Below are 20033 nucleotides of genomic sequence, written 5' to 3'. Positions count from 1 at the left end.
GTCAAAATGAGGCATTCACTGTCTGCATGGAGGCCATCAGAGACAAAGCCAGCTAGCATCCAGAGCACACAACTTACTCTCATGCTTGGTGCATTTGGAAAGAGAAATCACAGCTGGAAACATGTCTAAATGTTACTTCTCAGCAACAGTGTGACCTTGGAAAGAATCGATGGGAAAGCAAATCATGAAAAGGAAATCTAGAAGCAAAGGAGTAGAGCCCAAAAGAGAATTTAAATGTTTTCCAATCAGTAATTGGTAAAGTCTGAGTACTAATAGATTTGTTTCAAAAGGGAAAGCAATTCCATAAACTCATGTCATGTTGAAGCTGAAAACTTAAAGATGCATTCATTTAGTTCCTCCTTCCCTCCTTCAACAGTGGATGTTTGAGATCACGCTAAATGGCCTTCACAGACCAATCTACAGATAAGTGACTTTTTAGCCTCCTTCAGGGTAAATGTCTCTGTGACATCCTTTGCATTCTAATTGGTGTTACTCAACTCCAAGGAATTTCCCACTGATCACTAAAGCTTTTTCTTAGAAGTAAACTAAAGCTGATTAGCTTCAGCTTCTACTGGACTCCATATGAGAGACTCCTTACAAAAAGAGGACAAAGTATGAATCCAGTTTTCTTTTGTGTTTATTTCTAATCCTTCCGGGGGGTTCAAATGAGGCCTCAATAACCACTGTAACACAGGTGTTTTGTCTGGGAAGCTTGAAGAACTCGGAAGTGACTGTGCTTCTCCCACTCTCAGTTCAAGTACAGTATTCTGGTCCTGGCAGCACAGAAGCAGCAGGTGTGTGCTGGGGAACAGCTGGCTACCAGTCCTGGACAGAGAAGAAGCTTCTTCACAACAGTAGGACGTTTCAATATCACTTAGCCTGTCCAGGAGAACCTATTTTTGTTCATATCCATGCCCTGGTAGTAGAGTTCAAACTTATTTTGGGTTTGCTGATGACCATACCATCAAGAGGATGTCAGTGCAGGAAGCCAAGGAGCTACCACCTGTGCAGCGTTTTTATCTCAAGAATTGTTTAGAAGGCTGATTACTCAGTTAGCTGTACCCCTTGATCTTCTAGTGTTACACTGAGAAAGGTGACTAACACTTTCTTGAAAGTCACTTTGCTTTTAATAACCCATATAATTCCATCAATCTATGGTAGGGGTCAAAGGATTGGCCAAATTGCACTATTAAGTATTGACCCCACAATGCTTTATATGTGGTAGGGACACCATGAATGATCATTCCTGGTGAACAGAAAGTTGCTCTCCAGAGTGATGTGCTGGCAAACTTTAACAACCAGCTCTCTAAGGATAAACTACCTGATGTGTAGCATTTGCTGATTTCCATAGCAGAATATTAAGAACAACTTTATAAATTCAAAAATTTAGATGAAATGGAGAAAATCTATAAAAGGCAAAAATGACTAAAACTAACTCAAGAAAAAGTAGAAAACCTGAAACCTCTATATCTATTAAAGAAATTGAATTCACAATTAAATCTTCTCACAAGAAAACTTATAAGTCCAGATGATGCCACTGGAGAAGTATATCAAATAGGTAAGGAAGAAATAATACCAACTTTGCACAAAGTCCTTCACAAAATAGAGGAGGGAATACTTCCCACTTTATTTTTTGAGGCCAGCATTATCCTGTAACCAATATTAGAAAATGATGTTATGGGGGAAAAAAAACTAGCTAGACGTTGATATACTTTATGAATAAAGATGGAAAAAATTCCTTAAAATATCAGCAAGTCGAATCCAATAATATATAAAATATTATAAAATAAAAAATAAAATAAAATAATTAAATTTAAAAAAGATCATCATAATGACCAGGAAGGCTGGTTTAACATTAAAAATCAATTGCTATCATTCATCATATTAACAGAATAAAGGAGAAAAAAATATGTGGTCACCTGAAGATATGCAGCAAAACTATCTGAAAAAATTCAGCACTCATTCATTACATACATAAATTAAGAATAGGAGAGATTTTCCTCAACTTGATAAAAGACACCTAAGAAAAACCTGCAATTAATATTAAACTGAAATGTTGAGAAACTGAACACTTTCCCTAAGTAGGGAAGAAGACAAAGATGCTCACTCTTCATCACTTCTGGTCAACATTGTTCAATAAGAAAAGAAAAAGAACTAAAAGGCATACAAATTGTAAAGAAAGAAGAAAAACTGTCTTCATTTGTAGATCGTGTACATATAAAAACCAAAATAATTTATAACATAACCACTCAAATGACTAAGTGAATTTAGCAAAGATACAGGATACCATGTCAACATACAAAAAATCATTTGTGTTTTTATATGCTAGCAAACAAAGAATGTAAAAAAAAATTTAATGCTATCTACAATAGCAGAAAAAACATAAAATGCTTAGTGGTAGACTTAAAATATGTGTAAGAGCTGTCACTGAAGACTACGAACATTGAGAAATTAAAGGTCTTAATAAATGGAGACATAAATTATGTTCATAGGTTAGAAGGCTCAATATTGTTAAGATATCTTTTCTCCTCATATTGAATATATTGATTCAGTACAGTCATAATCAGAATTCTAGGGGGATGTCTTTGTAGAAATTCACAAGCTGAGATTCTAAAATTTAAATGAAAATGCCAAGGACTTAAAATAGCCAAAACAATATTGGAAAAGAAGGGTAGAAGCATATGGTAAGCAGGAATCTAAGACGGCCCAAAGATTCTGCCCCCTGCTACACGGGCCTGTATAATCCCCTCCCCTTGAGTATGGGAGGGGACTTGTGACTGTGATGGGATGTCGCTGTCATGATTAAATTACATTATGTGGCAAAGGTAAAGGGATTCTACTGATGGCTCCATCCAGGATTGAAATGGTTTCATGCCTGTGTATGGACACCCAGGCCACATGTAAAACTTTGGTTCTCATCCTACAGGAGTAAATACCCCTTAACCATCTCTCTGGTCAAGGGATACAAACAATTATTGCACAGTCAGTCTTCCAGGGTCAGACCCGAGAAGGAGACCCACACAGGCCCTGAGGCATACTTGTGTCTACTTAGGCAGGAAATTCCAGGGTCATGGTTTCCCAGGATGTGGTTTAGAAGGGGAGGGGGTGCAGGCTCTGGGTAGACCAGCCACTTGGACCTGGGATTGCCTCACTCCATGGCGAGGGAGGAGGCTCCAGGTGGCTGGAGCAGAGCCTTCCAAAGCAGGACATCTCAAACGTTTACGTGCATAGGAATGACCTCAGGATCTTATTAAAATACAGGATCAGAACACATCAGGCTGGGACCTGCATTCTGCACATCTAACAAGCTCTCAGGTGGCGTGGGTGCCGCTGATTCATGGGACCACACTTTGCGTAACAAGAGTGTAAAGCATGGAGCCCACCCAGGTCTGAGGGCAGGGAACACTGATATTCAATACACATGAAGTTAGTAGTGGAATGAACAAACCCAAATTGTGGATAATTCAAAAATTATTTGTTGTACTTGGAAAGATCCTGATGATAGTTAACCTTAAGCTAATAATAGATGTTTTTTTCTTTTTTCCTCTTGTGCATTTATCCACTGAGTGAAAATAGTTGCCCCAAAAGCAGGATAAATAACTGGGGACCCTAATCTGGTATTAAAACTACGTGTGTTATCTACAGTTGCCTATTGTAATTATCATTCAATGTGTTTTATGAATCAGTAAATGTTCGTAACATCCTGGGTTTTAAGGGTGAATTTTTTGGGGGGGCTAAGACTATCCGTGTGATAACTGACGTGCTTCTAAAAGAACTTTGGAATCCTTCTGATTACTAGCCTTGAGCTATAAACACCAGGAGTTTTATAAAAAGTGGCAATAAAATATATATTATTAATAAAATGACAGGGCATGGATGACTTACAAGAAATGAGATAAAATTGTTTCTGTTTAACATTGATGCCACATTTTATCATTCCGTAGTATTTATTATTTTGACACATAACTCTGAAGAGACTATGAGACCTCCCTCTGGGATGGTTCATTCCCTTTTCTATGCTACATTTATAGACTATTTACAAAAGCATTCATTTAAAAAAAAAAAATTCTATGGTGAAGGTTAAGGCCTTGGGCCATTCATTTCTTTATTTTATCTGAGCTTCTTCTCTCGCCATTAGTTTGAGGAAAGATAAGATAATAAATTGAGTACTTTCCTTGCTTTTGTTGATGTTGCTGATGGGTCAAAATAAACCTCTGGAATCCAGATGAATTTATGAGTTATTCATAAATTAGGAATCTTCCTTAACTCTTCGTACACTCTGCTTCTCAGTGTCGCTAAAGCCCCCGCTTAGGCTATATAAATTAATACATTTGCTGGAATTGTGACTTTGGGACATTTTATAGCAGTGATTTCAATGCTGTGAGTGGTGAAATAGAAACTTGAGAATGTGAAGATTAATTTAAACCACATGATGGGTTCAAGGAAAATACACTACAGCTTCTTGAATGTGTTCTAATGCTGAACAGTGGGGAATGGGATCCAAAAAACCACCAATGAACTTTTAAAGCCTCTTGAGAGGAATCAAACCAACACACTTAGCCCTGGAAGGGAGCTGTTCCAGATGACAGAGAGACCATCTCTCTCTCCCTCACAAACAGAGCCCTTCGCCTGAGAGAACACAGTTGGGAGATCAAGGAAAGAGGAAGGACCCCAACAGTTACCACTAATGGGTTGAAGTTAGAACAATCTTTGCAGTTATTAGCTGGCTTACTGATTTGTCTTTCATTATAAATTATAGTTTTGTTGGGTTCTTTGAACAATAGATAACCAACAAATTGTATGCTGTGGACAGTTGGTGCCTTTGAAATAAAGGATCTCTTTTTCCCTTCCAGTTCGTTGTAGCGGTGTTCTGGATCATTTATGCCTATGACAGAGAGATGATTTACCCGAAGTTGCTTGATAATTTTATCCCAGGGTGGCTGAATCATGGAATGGTAAGTGGACTAAAACAAATGATTTCCTTTTATTTAAAAAAAAATCTACTAAAGAGCTGTTTTCTAATTTAGGCTGTCCACAGAATCTACCTAAATAACTGTGAATTGAAAATTATAATGAGAGAGTACAGTTAGAGAAGAAAACTGAACGTAAATAAAAAAGGTCTTCTCATGAAATTGAGTCACTATTAAAACTACGTAGTAGATGAATCCATAGTTTATAAGAGGTGTCAGTGGTGTTAGGTATAATGCAATTGGCTCACTCCAGGATCGATTTAATTTCTGTGCCATTCAAAGGTTTGTCCCCTGTTGGAGACTAAGGATTGATTCCCACCTGCACCACTATGGACACCCCATGCCTCCTCCACTTCACATCAGTGAGATTGTGTTGGAAGTAACCAGTGTACTTGGAGAATTTCCCCTGGAGGGGAGGCAGGGCTGTTACTTTCCGTGGGAGAGTTGCTACAGACGTTGGAGGTGTCCTCAGCGGTGGTTGTCCACCTTGTCACGGTCTGCCCATCCCAGGGTATTTGCCTGCAGCTGCGAGGTCTTTTCCTTCTTCTCAGTCTAATCCTTTCAGATGCTTTAGCAATGATGTTACCTTCACAAGTTTCAAATCAAATACTTTGGCTGGTTTGCACATTGCTTGACAAGATTTGAGGGTATATTTTCTGCAGACAAATTTTGTGTCGTCTTCCCTTTCCATCTCTGGGATTGAGCACTGTTTTGTTATTAACTAAGAAGCCTGCATTTTTTGGTTACAGCAATTTTTAGAATGTGTCCCTGGGTGCTCCTAGTGAAAAGGGCAACCCATGACAGAAATTATAGGGGAATGGAGAACTGGAAATCACGCATCTGAGGTCCAAAGTGTTTCCCTTCTGCCCCCAATTTTGGTATATTTTAAGAAAATGCTGTGTAGTAACAAACAAACATTATTGTACTGAGGGGCATTGACCAAACCTTTTGTAAGCCAACCCCTCAAAAGTAGCACATCTCAGAGAACTGGAATTTTCCTTGAGTCCAATTAGAGCCACACTGTAGAATGATTAACATGGCACCTCAGGTCTAGTTACAAACAAATCAGTTGGGTCTTGTCAATTAAATTTAACCAGGAGCCTGACATGGTTACTCTGCCTCTCTCCAACTTTTTGCTTTTCTTGAATGTGGAAATGCTTTCATAACTCCCAAGTCTTTGCAATCCTCTGCCCCCAATGCCCTTCCCATTCTTCACTGGGAAACTCTTGCTTATCCTGCCAGCTTGTATACTGTCTTCTTCATGGAACCTTTCCCCACTTTTACAAGCCAAGTTTGCTCCGCTGTTAGCTGTGCTGGCCCCGCACTTCTGTATCTCCATGGTACATGTCCGCAAAAATGTTATACAGCTAGTGCAAAATGGCAGCCTTCGAATCCTGCGTCTCTGCCCAGCCACCTGGCATATAGGAAGACCAGTACATAATCATTAGATTGATGACTAATGCAGTACAGCCAGTCCCCATAATTCTTTGCCAGTCAATACTAATAACTACTATTTTTTGATAACCTACTATGTGCCAGGCTATATAATTTAATTTTCTTAGTGGTTCTATGAACAAGAAATTATTATCCCTTTTACAGATGAAGAAACTGAGGCTTAGAAAGTTTCTGACACCAGAAGGGCCTTAGCTGAGAACAAATGATTGCATCATGTGCTATAGAAGTAGAGTCCTGGGCAATCTGGCCTGTTGTCTACATCCCTAAACTGTACAGTGTTACCTTCTGGCCAGAGAATAAATCACAATCTTTGCAGATACTGGCACTGTCTAATGTTGCGAATGAATGGTTTATTAAGTTTGTATGAAGTTATTAGAACTTCAGCTGGACTCTCCTAATTTTCCCTTGATTCACTTTGATGGGTTAAAATTCTCACTCTTGGAGAAAAACACTACTTAGAAATGCAAGGAGGATTTGAGTGACAGAAATATTTAGGAAAGGGAAAAGATAAATTAACGAACATGTCAAGTCCTCTCAGATAATATGAGCTCAGTAGATTTCTTTCCCAATGAATTTTGTCTTAGAAAAGCTGAATGACCATTTCTTAGCTTTTTTTCATGTTCCAATTCATGGTTCCAGAATTACTAACAAAGATGTTGGATTTGATGGCTGAGGAATATTTTGCAATATTAAACAATTTACATTACTCTAAATATGTATATATGAAACTTTAAATACATCATGCATAAAACACGGTGCTAATGCTTTGGATTGGCAATTAAAATATGAACATTAAATGCTGGAATCATGAATAATTTAATCTTTATAAAAATGTGTAATATGATTTATGAAACATCAAAAAATTAAATCAGCATTTTCAGCTTTTTTAAAATTGTATTTAATTAATTATAGTTTGTATTTGCCTTTAATTTTAATAACTACTTTTGAATATCTAACTTTAAAGTATGAAAATAATTCATTAAAATTTTTACATGTATTTAATGTTCATGTTTTGATGAAAACATTCAAGTTGTATACACTTTAATTATAATTACATTTTATTTTTAATTGATATTTTAGATTAATACTGTTAGTAGAGCTCCAGTTTTGTAAGAATTTCCATTATAAAAACATGTTTAGTGAATTTGCTGAAATGAAGGTGAGAAAATAAAATTTGGGGATATTTATATTATACTAAATATTTATATTTGTAATTTATAAATTTTACTACTCATCCAATCATATTATTTTATTTTATTTTACGAAAATATATCTAAGAATGTAGGAGGATAGAACATATTTTATTTAATACTGCCTAGTTTAATTTGTAACCGTCAAATATTTCTGCAAATGGTTTACGGCTCTCTAGGCCTGTTCACTATTATTGCCTGCTTAGATCTTTATAACTACAAGAATTCCAAGAGAGAATGTACTCTGTTCTTACATATAGAATCATATTCATTGTTTGAAGAATCTCAACATAATTTCTAGGGATCCAGAGCCCTGAACCACAGAACTGAGATGCAGTGTATAAGTCTATCAATCATGACACCATTTCAGGAGAATCATCAAGTCAGTCTTGAATTTGCAGCATTCAAACAGGCATAAGAGAAAACTTACAGGGTCTGAAATCCACAGGGGTTTCAATTTTGATTTACACTAAAGTTGCCAAAAGTTAGACATGATTATAACTAAAGGAAAATATTCTACCTCTTTCTTTCCATTGTCTTCCTCTTTTCTCTCAGCAAGCAATCCTAGAATTTATTTGCAGAAGAGAAGAGGAAATGGGTGAATAGAAGGGTAATACACCCTTGCTGTGTAAACACTAGGTTATCTCCAGGCTCCATTAAAATAGCACACACACACACACCCTCCACACAAAGAATTTTAATTTATTACAACTAAAAATACAAACATATAAAGTATAGCATATTTATTTATTTATTTATTTATTTGATTTTGGCTGCATTGGGCCTTCACTGCTGTGCATGGGCTTTCTCTAGTTGCGGCGAGCGGGGGCTACTCTTCGTTGCGGTGCACGGGCTTCTCATTGTGGTGGCTTCTCTTGTTGCAGAGCACAGGCTCTAGGCGCAAGAGCTTCAGCAATTGTGGCACGCGGGCTCAGTAGCTGTGGCTCGTGGGCTCTAAAGTGCAGGCTCAGTAGTTGTGGTGTACAGGCTTAGTTGCTCCGTGGCATGTGGGATCTTCCCAGACCAGGGCTCGAACCCATGTCCCCTGCATTGGCAGGTGGATTCTTAACCACTGCACCACCAGGGAGGCCCCAGTATAGCACATTTAAATGGAGTCAGTTCAATATTCAAAATCAAAAATTGTTCTGTCCTTGCAACCCTATTTATCTTTGTATTCCCAGCAATTCAAACAGCATACATGCCCATTAGGCATTCACTAAGTGTTGATAATGTAAAGGATGTTTGTGTATTTGCTTTTGAAACTTAGAAGAATGTCAAGTTTACATTTATTTCTTTCTATCACCTTTTATTCTCAGTCCACTGATAATCAGACAAAAGGAAAACAGAAGTGATATCAGCAAATGAATCGGAGTTTCCAAAATGTAATGAGAGTGGTCACAGATAGTTGTGGTAGGATTCCGCATGGCTGCCACATATGGGGGCTGAGCTTTGGTTTAATTCAATCTAGCAAACATTTTTTGAAAACCCACCACATGCAAAGCACCCTGCTAGGCACTGTGTAGTTAGGGGATGAGAAAAACACATGCAGTTTTAAAGGATGGGAAGGGCATGTTTGAAGTGGATAAACGTAAGTAAGAAAACAGTTTCCCAGACCAACAGAGTACCCCCAACAGACTGTGTTCACTCTGGCAAGGAGAAGCACTGTTGTTACTCTGGCTTGTTTCTTAGTTGCAAAAGTAGAATTGTGAACATTTCTCTTCTGCTGATTATAATTTTAAAGCATTGTCAATGGAGTAAATACACTTTAAAAGCAATAAGTAAATAAATATTTAAACTCTAGAAAGATGGCAGACTCTCAGTGATGCTATAACAGGAAAAAACCAACAAGACAGTATCAGCTTATTGAAGACCTAATTAATGTTTATAAAGTGCTTTTGAGAATGCCAAGCACTGCAGAAGGTTAGGATATTATTATTATTCCACAGATCTTTAAGCAGACATGACTTAGATGTTCTTATAATCACAACAGGAGTTATCCATTCCCCATATAATTTATCAGGAGACAAAAACATAAATCCCACCTCTCATCATGCTTGATTTGTCAGTTGTTCTTGTTATATGTAACTGATCCTCAAGAGAACCTTAATTTAGGCAAATGTTTATTCTGTTCAATATTATTTTGACATTTGGTAATTACTAAAGTTTTTGTACATCTGTCTTTCCCAGAAAAGAAGGCATTAAATACTGCTTGGATGATCATTGGTTTTGCAGGAACTCAAATTTGACACTATTCTTTTGGTAAATAATACAGCTTATAGAAATTTTCCTTTTCTGGGATAAAAAGATTATGCATTTCATGACCTGTGGAGCCTGCCACCCTGATATTGGATATTTCATAGAATAAGTTGTTGGTTGAAAGAAGACCTTCTTTTTCATATGAAAAAACTACCTTTCTCAATTTTCACAATATATTCTAAAGTAACTAGAAGATATCTGAAAATTTTCAAAAATAAAAGTAAGACTGGAACAGAGGTCAGAAATTTCTTGGGAACTTCTTGCTAAGGCTCCCAATGGACCTTCCAAAGAAAACAAATAAGACCCCAAAGAACAAGAAGGAGAGCTACATCCACAGTGAGGCAGATACTTTCAGAATTATTGAATACTGTTCTCGTCTGTAAGCTTTTTTCGTGTCAAATTTTACTGATTTTAGCTTCTTCCATTGTGAATTTTCATTTGTGATCATTAGTTCTACCAAGCCCAGTTCTCCTGTGTTAGATATTGCCCTTCTAAAGTTTGACATGAAGATTCGATTATTCTGTCTCTTTTAAATCAGTAATGGATTTTAAGGTATTTTATTTTAGCTTTTGTCGATTCTCTTTCTTATTTATTATTTCAACTGGAAATATTGTAAATTGAGAAAATGTATTCTTTTAAATGATGTTTGAGAAAACTTTGAACAAGTTTGTGAGGCAGAGACGAAGAGGGTTTTCTGGTTCCACATATGAGGAGCTTGGAAGTTGAAACTCCGTCATAACAGGTAAAAAACTCAACAGATTGAAAACATCAACAACGCTTCTTGGATCCATATGAGAAGGGAGAACATAGAGCAAACCACTGCCCCAAGGTTAGAGAGACAGACAAGCAAATACAGAGAATAACAACTAAACTGGAGCAGAGTCTCCTGAGCAGAAACCACTGCGGGAACCAGCACCCGGCGAGGGAAACCTGAATGGTAATTGATGGATTACTGGAGGCTCAGAGAGGACAACCTGAGAGTGAAAAATTCCAGGGTGGCCCAGGCATAGAGAGGTTCCCACAATATTGTGAGATTTACCTGCAGGAGCTCAACCAGATTCCCAGAATAAATTTCAGAGAAACATCCCTTCATGCTTCCAGCAGAGGGAAGAGAAAGGAACCATTGTGAAATACATCAGAACACTCAGCTCTTAGCAAAGCCTGACCTTAATGGAAACTAGTTAACCAGAGTCTAACCTGCTGAGGTATCATCAGAGCCTAACTGACCTGGGAGGAGGGACATACCCAACTCCAGCGGGCTCTAGCCTTCCTGTCCTACCTGAGGGGGAAAAAAAAACCCCAAGAAACACTTGGGAAGTTCATAGTCCAGAGGCACAGTCTCACTAAAAGACTGAGTCCTAATCATAGGACTATAGAACACTTTTCCTCCTCTGACACCTCACCACCATATTACTAAAGGCCTTTTACAGCAGTTCCTTTTACTCAGTACGTCATGTCCGGCTGTCAAAAAAAAAAACATCACTAGGCATACCAAAGACAACAAACACAATTAGAAGAGACAGAGCAAGCATCAGAACCAGACATGGCAGGGATGTTGGAATTATCAGACTGGGAATTTAGAACAACTATGATTAATATGCTAAGGGATAAAGTAGGCATCATGCAAGAACAGATGGGCAATGTAAGCAGAGAGATGAAAATCCTAGGAAAGAACCAAAAAGAAATGCTAGCAATAAAAAACACTGTAACAGAAATAGAGAATGCCTTTGGTGGGCTTATTAGTAGACTAGACACAGCTGAGGAAAGACTCTCTGAGCTAGAAAATATATCAATAGAATCCTCAAAACCCGAAAGGCAAAAAGAACAAAGACTGAAAAAGCAGAACAGACATCCAAGAACTATGGGATAACTACTGAAGGTGTAACAGATGCATGATGGGATTACCAGAAGGAGAAGAAGGAGAAAGAAACAGAAGAAATATGACTGAGAATTTCCCTCAAATTAATTTTAGACCTTAAACCACAAATCCAGGAAGCTCAGCGGACACCAAACAGGATAAATGCAAAATAAAACAAAACAAACAAACAAAAAACCCTATGCCTAGGCGTATCACTTTTAAACTACAGAAAATCAAAGGTAAAGAAAAAGTCCTGAAAGAAGCAAGAAAGAAGAGGAGGAGATAGAGAGGCTAGGATGGGGAAGGGGAAAAGATAGAGAGAAGAGAAAAGGAAAGGAGGGAACATCATGGATGAGAAGAGAAATGGCCATGAAAAGGAGGGAGATGGAATAGGAGATGAGAAAGAGGAAGATGGGGGGAAAGGGAGTTAAAAATGTCCTAGGGTAAAGAAGGCACAGTGTCACGGCCAAACCACACAGTTTTAAATACCATATCTCCTTCATAGCTTCTTGAGATTTGGGGATTAATTTTTCTCTCTTCAGTACCTGGCATAGTCCTTGGCATAGTATAGGTACTCAATAATCATTTGATGAATCAATAGATGTTAGTAGATTGAGCTGGCCTCCTTTCTGTTCCTTGAACACACCAAGCACTCTGCTTGTCTTGGAATGCTCTCCACCAGAGATCTGCTTAACTCACTTCTTCAACCCCCCTCAAATCCTTGCTCAATGGCACTTTCTCAGTAAGGCTTATGCTGAGTAGCCTATTCGGCACTGCAGCCACCCCGTCCCCCCGGAATCCCCTTACCTTGCTCCTTATCCCCCTCATGGCACTTACTGTCTTTGACGTATTATATGCTTTTATTTATATGTTGTATTTAGAGCTTATTGTCCATCTCCTTCTTCTAGAATTTAATTTCCATAAAGGCAGGGATCTTTGTTCTAGTGACTGATTTATCCCTAGCACCTGGAACAGTACCTAATTCATTGCATGAATGAATCGACTATATCAATAGTCTATGTCCACATTTTCTCTTGCTCTCTTTTATCCCACTCTTTCTCGTTCCCCTCCATAATTGTTGACAGAGGATGCCACCCCAAACCATTCACTTTTTTCCTAACTTGTATTTTACTTCATTTTTCAAATTCAGCTGCACTGCAGCCAGATCTTGCATGCATGGCCTGCTGTCCCCCCAGAGGGGCTTACGGGTTGTACGTATATTGTTTCTCTTACCTGAAAAGGCCAGAATTGATGTCTGAAGAACACACCATGGGTCCTTGGAACATCTAAGAGCTACAGGCCAGATAAGTAGTAGCCTGGATCAAATGTATTGAAAAGCTCTTCCATATATTGATTGTTTTATTTGGGTATTAGTTATTTTTTCTCTAGCGTAATAGCCAGATGCCTTTTTAAAGTAACTTCCTGCCATCACAAATTCCTTTGTAGAACTGATTTTCCATGCAAGGGTAGAATTCAAGGCTAATATTACTTGGCTTACACTCTGCCCTTTTTCTTGCTACATTTAATAGATGAGCAGGCCCAGCAGTACTGTGAGTTCATCAAAAGGTCTATAAATTATATTCAGATATTTTGGGGTCAGCAAAACCCAAAGAGTGGTTTACTCAAGTTTTTTTACCCCTAATCCTTAAATCCATAGATATTTCAAAGTAAACTTCATTCATATGTTTCCCATTCATCTGCCCTTAGCTCTTCATAGTTGGGGGACGGGTGGGGACAGGCAGGCAGGTGTTGTCCTGGGAACTGGCTTCCTTCTTCACTACCACAGACAGATCATTCATTAGCCACAGACTTAACTCCTTGGCAGAAGTCCATCCCTATATCCTTTCCAGTTCCCTTTTAATTGAAGTTCCAACCTCAGCGAGCATCAGTGATGGCTGCCAAAGAAAGTGAAGTGGGAAAAAAAGCTGCATTTTCTGTCACAGAGGCACAGAATGCTGGAATCTTGGACTTGGGAAGTGACTCCAAAGATCATCTGGTCCATACACCATGTGATACTTAAATCACTTGAACAATATACTGGCAAATTCAGTCTCTGCTTGAGCATCCCTGATGATGGACCTTCAGTAGTAGACCAAGACCATGGGGTCTTCAGCTTAGGAAAGACTCTCATAAGGAACTGAGTCTTCCGTTCTTTTTAAGTCCAAATCTGCCCAGTCCCTTCATCCATTATTCAAGATTGAAACACCAGTCCTATTTGTTCTCCTCATGTTCTCTTTCAAAAGGGTCTCACTCTCCCTCATGACTTCTATCTCTGCCCTACAAGAGTTATTCCCAAGTCTGTACTTCCTGGTCCAGTGTCTCATAGGGCATCACACTCTGCATTTGACACAAGGACCTTGAGATAAACATATTGAAACAACCTCATTAACCCCTCCTCTAAATCTTGTAACCCCATCTTTCATCTCCTTCTCAATAATGGCAAGATGCATCTAAAAGCTCCTTTTTACCAGACCCCTCAGAGTTAGTTGGCAAGCCACATCGTATATACCTCCAAAGTAGCTGTCAAGTCTGCCCCAGCCTCCTAACCTCCACCATCCTTGCTTTAGTTCAAGGCTTCATCATCATTCAACTGAACTGAGGCAACGAGCTCAATTCATCTCTCTCCTCCCCACTGTCTCATCACCAGACCTCTCTCCGCACTGCTGCCTCAGTTACTTTTCTAGAAGAACTGAAGGTCTGATGCCCCCTTTCTGCATTTCTTTCTCAGACACCACCTATGAGTGAAGTAGCCCAGAGGCTCCTCGGCATCTGAGTAGGTCTTCTCACTGCACTCATAACACTTTGTTTATACACCTATGTTTTCTCTCATCACATTGTTTGGTTACTGTTCAGTTACTTGCTTACTCCTCCAATTGGCTATGAGGCCATAAAGGACAACAAAATTTTTTATCCTTTCCTCCAAAACCTAGCATAGTGTCTGGGATTAAGTGCACACTCAGTAAACGTTTATTGAGGAAATGGTATACACGCCCTTCATCACACTCTCTCCGCTGACCAGGCTTCAGCTTGTCTAGATTTGTTTTTACACTTTCACATGATTTGGCAAGTGCAATCGTCCTTGCTTATTAGTGTTGTCCAAGCTTCCATCAACTTTTTTGGCAGTTTCCCTGTTCTCTACACTAAAGCTTCCACATCATTCTTACCTGACCAGTGTGGTTAAGCTAAAATTTAAAGTTGTTGTTATTTTTGTTTTTCCACAAATTGCAGGACCCTAAGATGTATTCCTAGGGAATTCCAGCTTGTTAAATGCAGTGTGAATATGGGATGGGCTCTGGGGAAGCTGCAGGACTAAGAACTTGAGGATCATTGAATGGATACACTGGGGTTTAATAAAATGATGTATTCTTTGTTTTGAATTGCGGTGCCTAAGTTTGTGCCATTGAGTTGAAGCTGCTTTGGAGACGACACTCTGAGTAAAGTCAGTAACAACATAATTGATTTTTCAGAGCAGTAAATTATAACCACGTTGTAACTGTGCGTGGAGAGGATGGTTGATTCCTAAGGTCAAGACAGGTATTTAGATGATGATGACATACGTGGTGGCAGACAGGAAGAGCAGGCAGCAGTAACTGTTACTGAGAATGATGTCCGCTTGTCCAAGCTCACCCCGCTGGTGAGGGGACTAGCTGGGAGTAGAATGCTGAGCTGCCTGACCCCACGGCACTTGCTCTACCGAGGGTCTCTCTCCATGGAGCTTTAACATCGAGTTAAAGACATGTCTTTCAACATGAATTGTCATTATAGCTCACAAACATATTTCATCAAGACACTGGTAAACATTCCTGGCATTTTAAATTATTTTCCTTTTCATCTAAGCAAGAGTGATTTTTTTTCCTATTCTGCCATATCCATATTCAGAGAAGGAGCTTACACCTAATGATCTAATTAAGATATGCTTTAACCTAAGTGCAAAGATTAGCCCTGATTGGTGGAAATGTCTCCCTTTAATGCAAACTTTTTCATCCTTATCAAATACATTAATTCATGTGATCTGGTAATAGATCTAATTATCTTATAGGTCCATGTGCTGCTGTTAACATTGCTACTCTCTATATGTGTAGGGTAAAAAGATCGATGTTAATAAACATTCCTTTCTTTTTTTTTTTAATTAATTTATTTATTTATGGCTGCGTTGGGTCTTCATTGCTGCATGAGGGCTTTCTCTAGTTGCGGTGAGCGAGGCCACTCTTCATTGCGGTGCGCAGGCTTCTCGCTGCGGTGGCTTCTCTTGTTGCGGAGCACGGGCTCTAGGCACGCGGGCTTCAGTAGTTGCGCACGTGGGTTTAGTTGCTACGCAGCATGTGGGATCTTCCCAGACCAGAGCTCGAACCCGAGTCCCCTGCATTGGCAGGCAGATTCTTAACCACTGCGCCACCAGGGAAGCCCTAAACATTCCTTTCTATACGTCCTTGTTGCCTTGACCGCACACACAACAGAATGTCTTTTTTGCTCTATTCTCTTTCTCACACCACGTAAAGTCAAAAAAAGCTGCTCCGTTTCCGTATGCCGTGCTTCAAATAGATGCAGACCTGTGAGCCACCTAGAAAAGGGAACTGAACCAAGTGACCTCTGTAGTTTTCTCCAGTTTTATTATTCTATGGAAACAGTTTAGCGTATGTGATTTAAGAGGCTAATCAGAATAGCATTCTCTGCTCAACAGTCTTTCTAAATTTCTCTGCCGAGTTCCACTAGTGGAGAATTTAAAGCTTATTGTGGGAATTCATGAGATTGTAGCCATGGAAGTACATAGCCCAGTGCCTGCCACATAGTAGGCCAAATAAATGTAAATCCTCTAAAATAGGATGGGAAAAGATAAGGTAAGGTAAAATAAAATAAAGTACATCCCTTAGCTAATGATTTCAACTTATCATCATATACTAAGTAACAAATTAGTGTCAAACTCTTGTCTAAAGCTTCCAGGGAAGGTGCCCTGGTAGAAATCTTGTATTTGTAGCAACACGGAATTTGTATATACTCCTAACCTAAAAAGTTAATGAAATTCCTTAAAGGCTTATATAAAATGTAAAATATTTATCTTTGGACATAGGCTTCAGATCTTCTTTATTTATTTTTAAGCATTTGCCCTCAGTTGCACTTCTTGAAAAGAACTTTGCTTAAACTCAGAATTCGACTGCTAATATTCACACATATGGCAAATATGAACTAATCAGACCACAGATATTTTGCTGCATTCCATGGTGTCTCATTTATTTGTTTAATTTGCAGCTATAGCAACTAGATTCCACCACTTCAGGCTTTCACACAGACCTACAGTCTGATTAGCTTGGTCAAAGTTTGGCACTCGACACTGTTCTCAATTGAAGACATATGCACAAACTCACTTACCACATTTTTTAACCCGGTTTTCACACTGGGTAGAGATGTAATATTTGCATAAAAATATGAAAAGCCGCCGTCTGCAAGGATAGTAGGCAATTAAAAGAGGCAGCAACCTTCTTTTCTGTAGCATTTCAAATCTTAAAGTTTTCTTGGCATGCTTTCTAAAGCCCATCTGACTCTGAAGCCGGCTGCCTCTCCACAGAAGGCTCACTCCAGCAATGACTAATGGATTGACCTGGTGCCATGCTAGTGCTGCTCCACGCATGCTGCTCTGCACAAGACGAGCACTTGGAAATGACCTTGAAACGAAGTTTTGCCAAGTTAGTGAAATATGGGCCTTCAAGGAGTGCCATTTCACCAGCCATTTCCAGAAGGGTATTCATCACATTGTCAAAACTCGGCCCCTTCATTTGGTATTGGTGTACCATGAGTGTTTAACCTGCACAAGGAACGATGCTCCCTCTTGATGTTATTAGTTGCAGTTTGTAACAGGTTGGAAAAATTAGGTAATGGTGAAAATTGGCTTCCCGCTGTTGTTCCTCCTAGGTGTTTCTTTTTCAAACGTTTGCTGAAGGAAGGGAAGATGCTCAAAGGATCCAACTGTAAGTGGGGAGATGGGAGCTTAAAACGGAGGGTTGGCTGCAAACGGGGGCGAAGATGCAGGTGGTGGATAAAGAAAGGACGGTAGGAAGAAGTAACTCTCTGTGCTTGAAAACTGCCCAGTTGATATGATTCCATTTCATCAGATTTAGACTCCAGGCAGGGAACGTTTCTTTTATCTCAGTATGCGCACCCATATAGTAATCTGTTGCAGTTGTTTAAAAATGTTCAGCGATGTTGACATCAGTTGTTGCTGTATGGATTTCCGTTTTACTGAGTGGTGTGTTTTAAGTCAGTGCCCAATGTCTCCTTTTGATTGCACTTCTCATGCTGGTGAAGTTGGCTGACATTTCAGGCTCTGGATAATGAAGCTGTGCTTTAACCTTATTTGGAAGTCAGTGATCAAGCTGCTGGATCGGTATGACTTGGAAAGGTCCCCCTCAGCTGCCCCTCCTGTGACCTCGCTTTGACCCACATGGGACAGTTGTGACAGTCCAAGGTCAGGGCAGTCAAGGTGGGCTGTTGGAAGGACATTGGGGAACAAGTCATTTCTCTTAATTCATTCTTAATTAATTCTCTTAATTCTTCATGATTTCTCTGAAGCCAGCTCTCAGATTTTTATGCAAAATCAGATTCTATACTTCTTTTTAAAAAAGAAGAAGAAAAGACCATTCAACCCCTCTAGAGTTCCCTGAGGAGACTGTAAAAGACCTCCAGCAAGTCTAATTTTTTTAATGCTGATAATCCTCTCTAAGTAATCCTGGGAAACATACATCTATAAGATCAGGGCAACACACTGTCAACAGCAACTTCCCAGAACATTCCTTGTTACTTCATCTGGGATTTTTCAATAAGTAATTTGATATTTCTGTGAGTGTAGACTGGACTCACTAAAATGAAGGCATTTTTTCCTTATAAGCTCAAGCCTTCCAGACTCATCATTTTGTAGAGTTACATAAGTAAGCCATACAACTAAACTAAAAGTCTAAATTATAGAATATAACTATTGCAACACACCTTCTACAGCAACTTATGTTAAAACCAGTAATGTATTTGCAAAACAGTTTTTGCATGCAGCAATTTTATATTGAAATCAAGTTTGGTGATTTTTCATTAGATTTTACTAAGTGTCATGTGCTAAATTATTTGCCTGTGAATTTTCTTTCTCCCCAGTTGCCTGTATTTGGAAAGTTTGCTTGAAAAGTTCTGGCATAGGAAACTCAGAAAGATTCCTTTATCTTATCCTGTTTTCTTTGTCTGTATTTAGGAAGATTTGCTTTAAATTGCAGTTACTACCTTTTTTTCCCCACTTTTCAATATTTTAAAATGGAGAACATAATTTGCCAAATAGCCCTCATTCCTAATATAAAGCTCTCATATTAACATGACTGATTTTTAATGTATTTCCTAAAACATCTCTCAACTTCTTAAACGATGTAGGAATGAAAAAAATGAATAAAAGACTGAAGGAGGAATGATAAAAGGAGAGGGAAATGCAGCAGGGAACATCAACTATAAGGAACACTGTGACTTCTGGTATTCAACATCATAGATCACAGACCATAGGGACCGAGAGCCAGAATAAAAAAGAGAAGGCCCAGGCCAAAGAGCTTTTGATCACCGAGAATCCTTGTGTCGTTGTTTTGCTGACTTCAGCACACAACACTGCCTTTCTCCTGATGATATTTTTCATTTATCTTTTCAGTAAACATTTTAGATCTGAGAAAGCAGGGAGCTTATCTCTATTCAATATAAGTCAAACAACACCTTCACCTTTAATCTATATTCACAATCTCACCACCCTATTTATTAGAATCATATGAGATTATTTATGTGTATGTGAATAGAATGTAAAGCATTTTCTTGTGAAAAATGTATTGATCTATTCTGCATTCCCCCATAGCTCACTTCAATTGAACAGGGGCCTTCTCTCCAAAGGTGGGGACTTTCTCAACCTTTATTCTAACATGACGGCACTTTGTCTTCTTTGCTGTTGTGGCTTATCATTGCAAAATCTCTCTCAAATGTTTTCTATGTACCTTCATATATATTTATACTAGAACATACAGTTAAAAGAACTATGATCCTGTATTGGTCAGGGTTCTCCAGAGAAACAGAATCAGTAGGATGTGTGTATATAATAAGGAATTGGCTCACGTAACTATGGAGGGTGAAAAGTCCCAAGATCTGAAGTCGACAAGCTGCAAACCCAAGAGAGCCAATTATATAGTTTCAGTCCAAGCAAAGGCTTGAGAACCAGAAGAGTTGATGGTGTAGATTCTAGTCCAAGTCTGAGTCCAAAGGCAGGAGAAGACCAATGTTTCAGCTAGAAGACAGTTAGGC

At 38.8% G+C, this 20033-nt stretch overlaps 1 protein-coding gene across 3 annotated transcripts in view; it reads left to right on the top strand.

The window, feature by feature from the left end:
* AIG1 (androgen induced 1) overlaps positions 1-20033 on the top strand; it is a 230535-nt gene that overhangs the window by 83168 nt on the left and 127334 nt on the right. For 2 of the 3 annotated variants that reach the window (XM_036872008.1, XM_036872009.1), the window contains exon 3: positions 4854-4955. In XM_036872008.1, the coding sequence (XP_036727903.1) occupies positions 4854-4955 (102 nt within the window). Of the gene's footprint in view, positions 1-4853; positions 4956-17636; positions 17712-20033 lie in introns of those variants that run through there. The other variant, XM_036872010.1, reaches the window with a different exon arrangement.

This window comes from Balaenoptera musculus, chromosome 12 (assembly GCF_009873245.2).
Source record: "Balaenoptera musculus isolate JJ_BM4_2016_0621 chromosome 12, mBalMus1.pri.v3, whole genome shotgun sequence".
Taxonomy (NCBI): Eukaryota; Metazoa; Chordata; class Mammalia; order Artiodactyla; family Balaenopteridae; genus Balaenoptera; species Balaenoptera musculus.
Note: the sequence above shows the minus strand (reverse complement) of the source record. Positions and strands in the feature narration are given on the sequence as shown.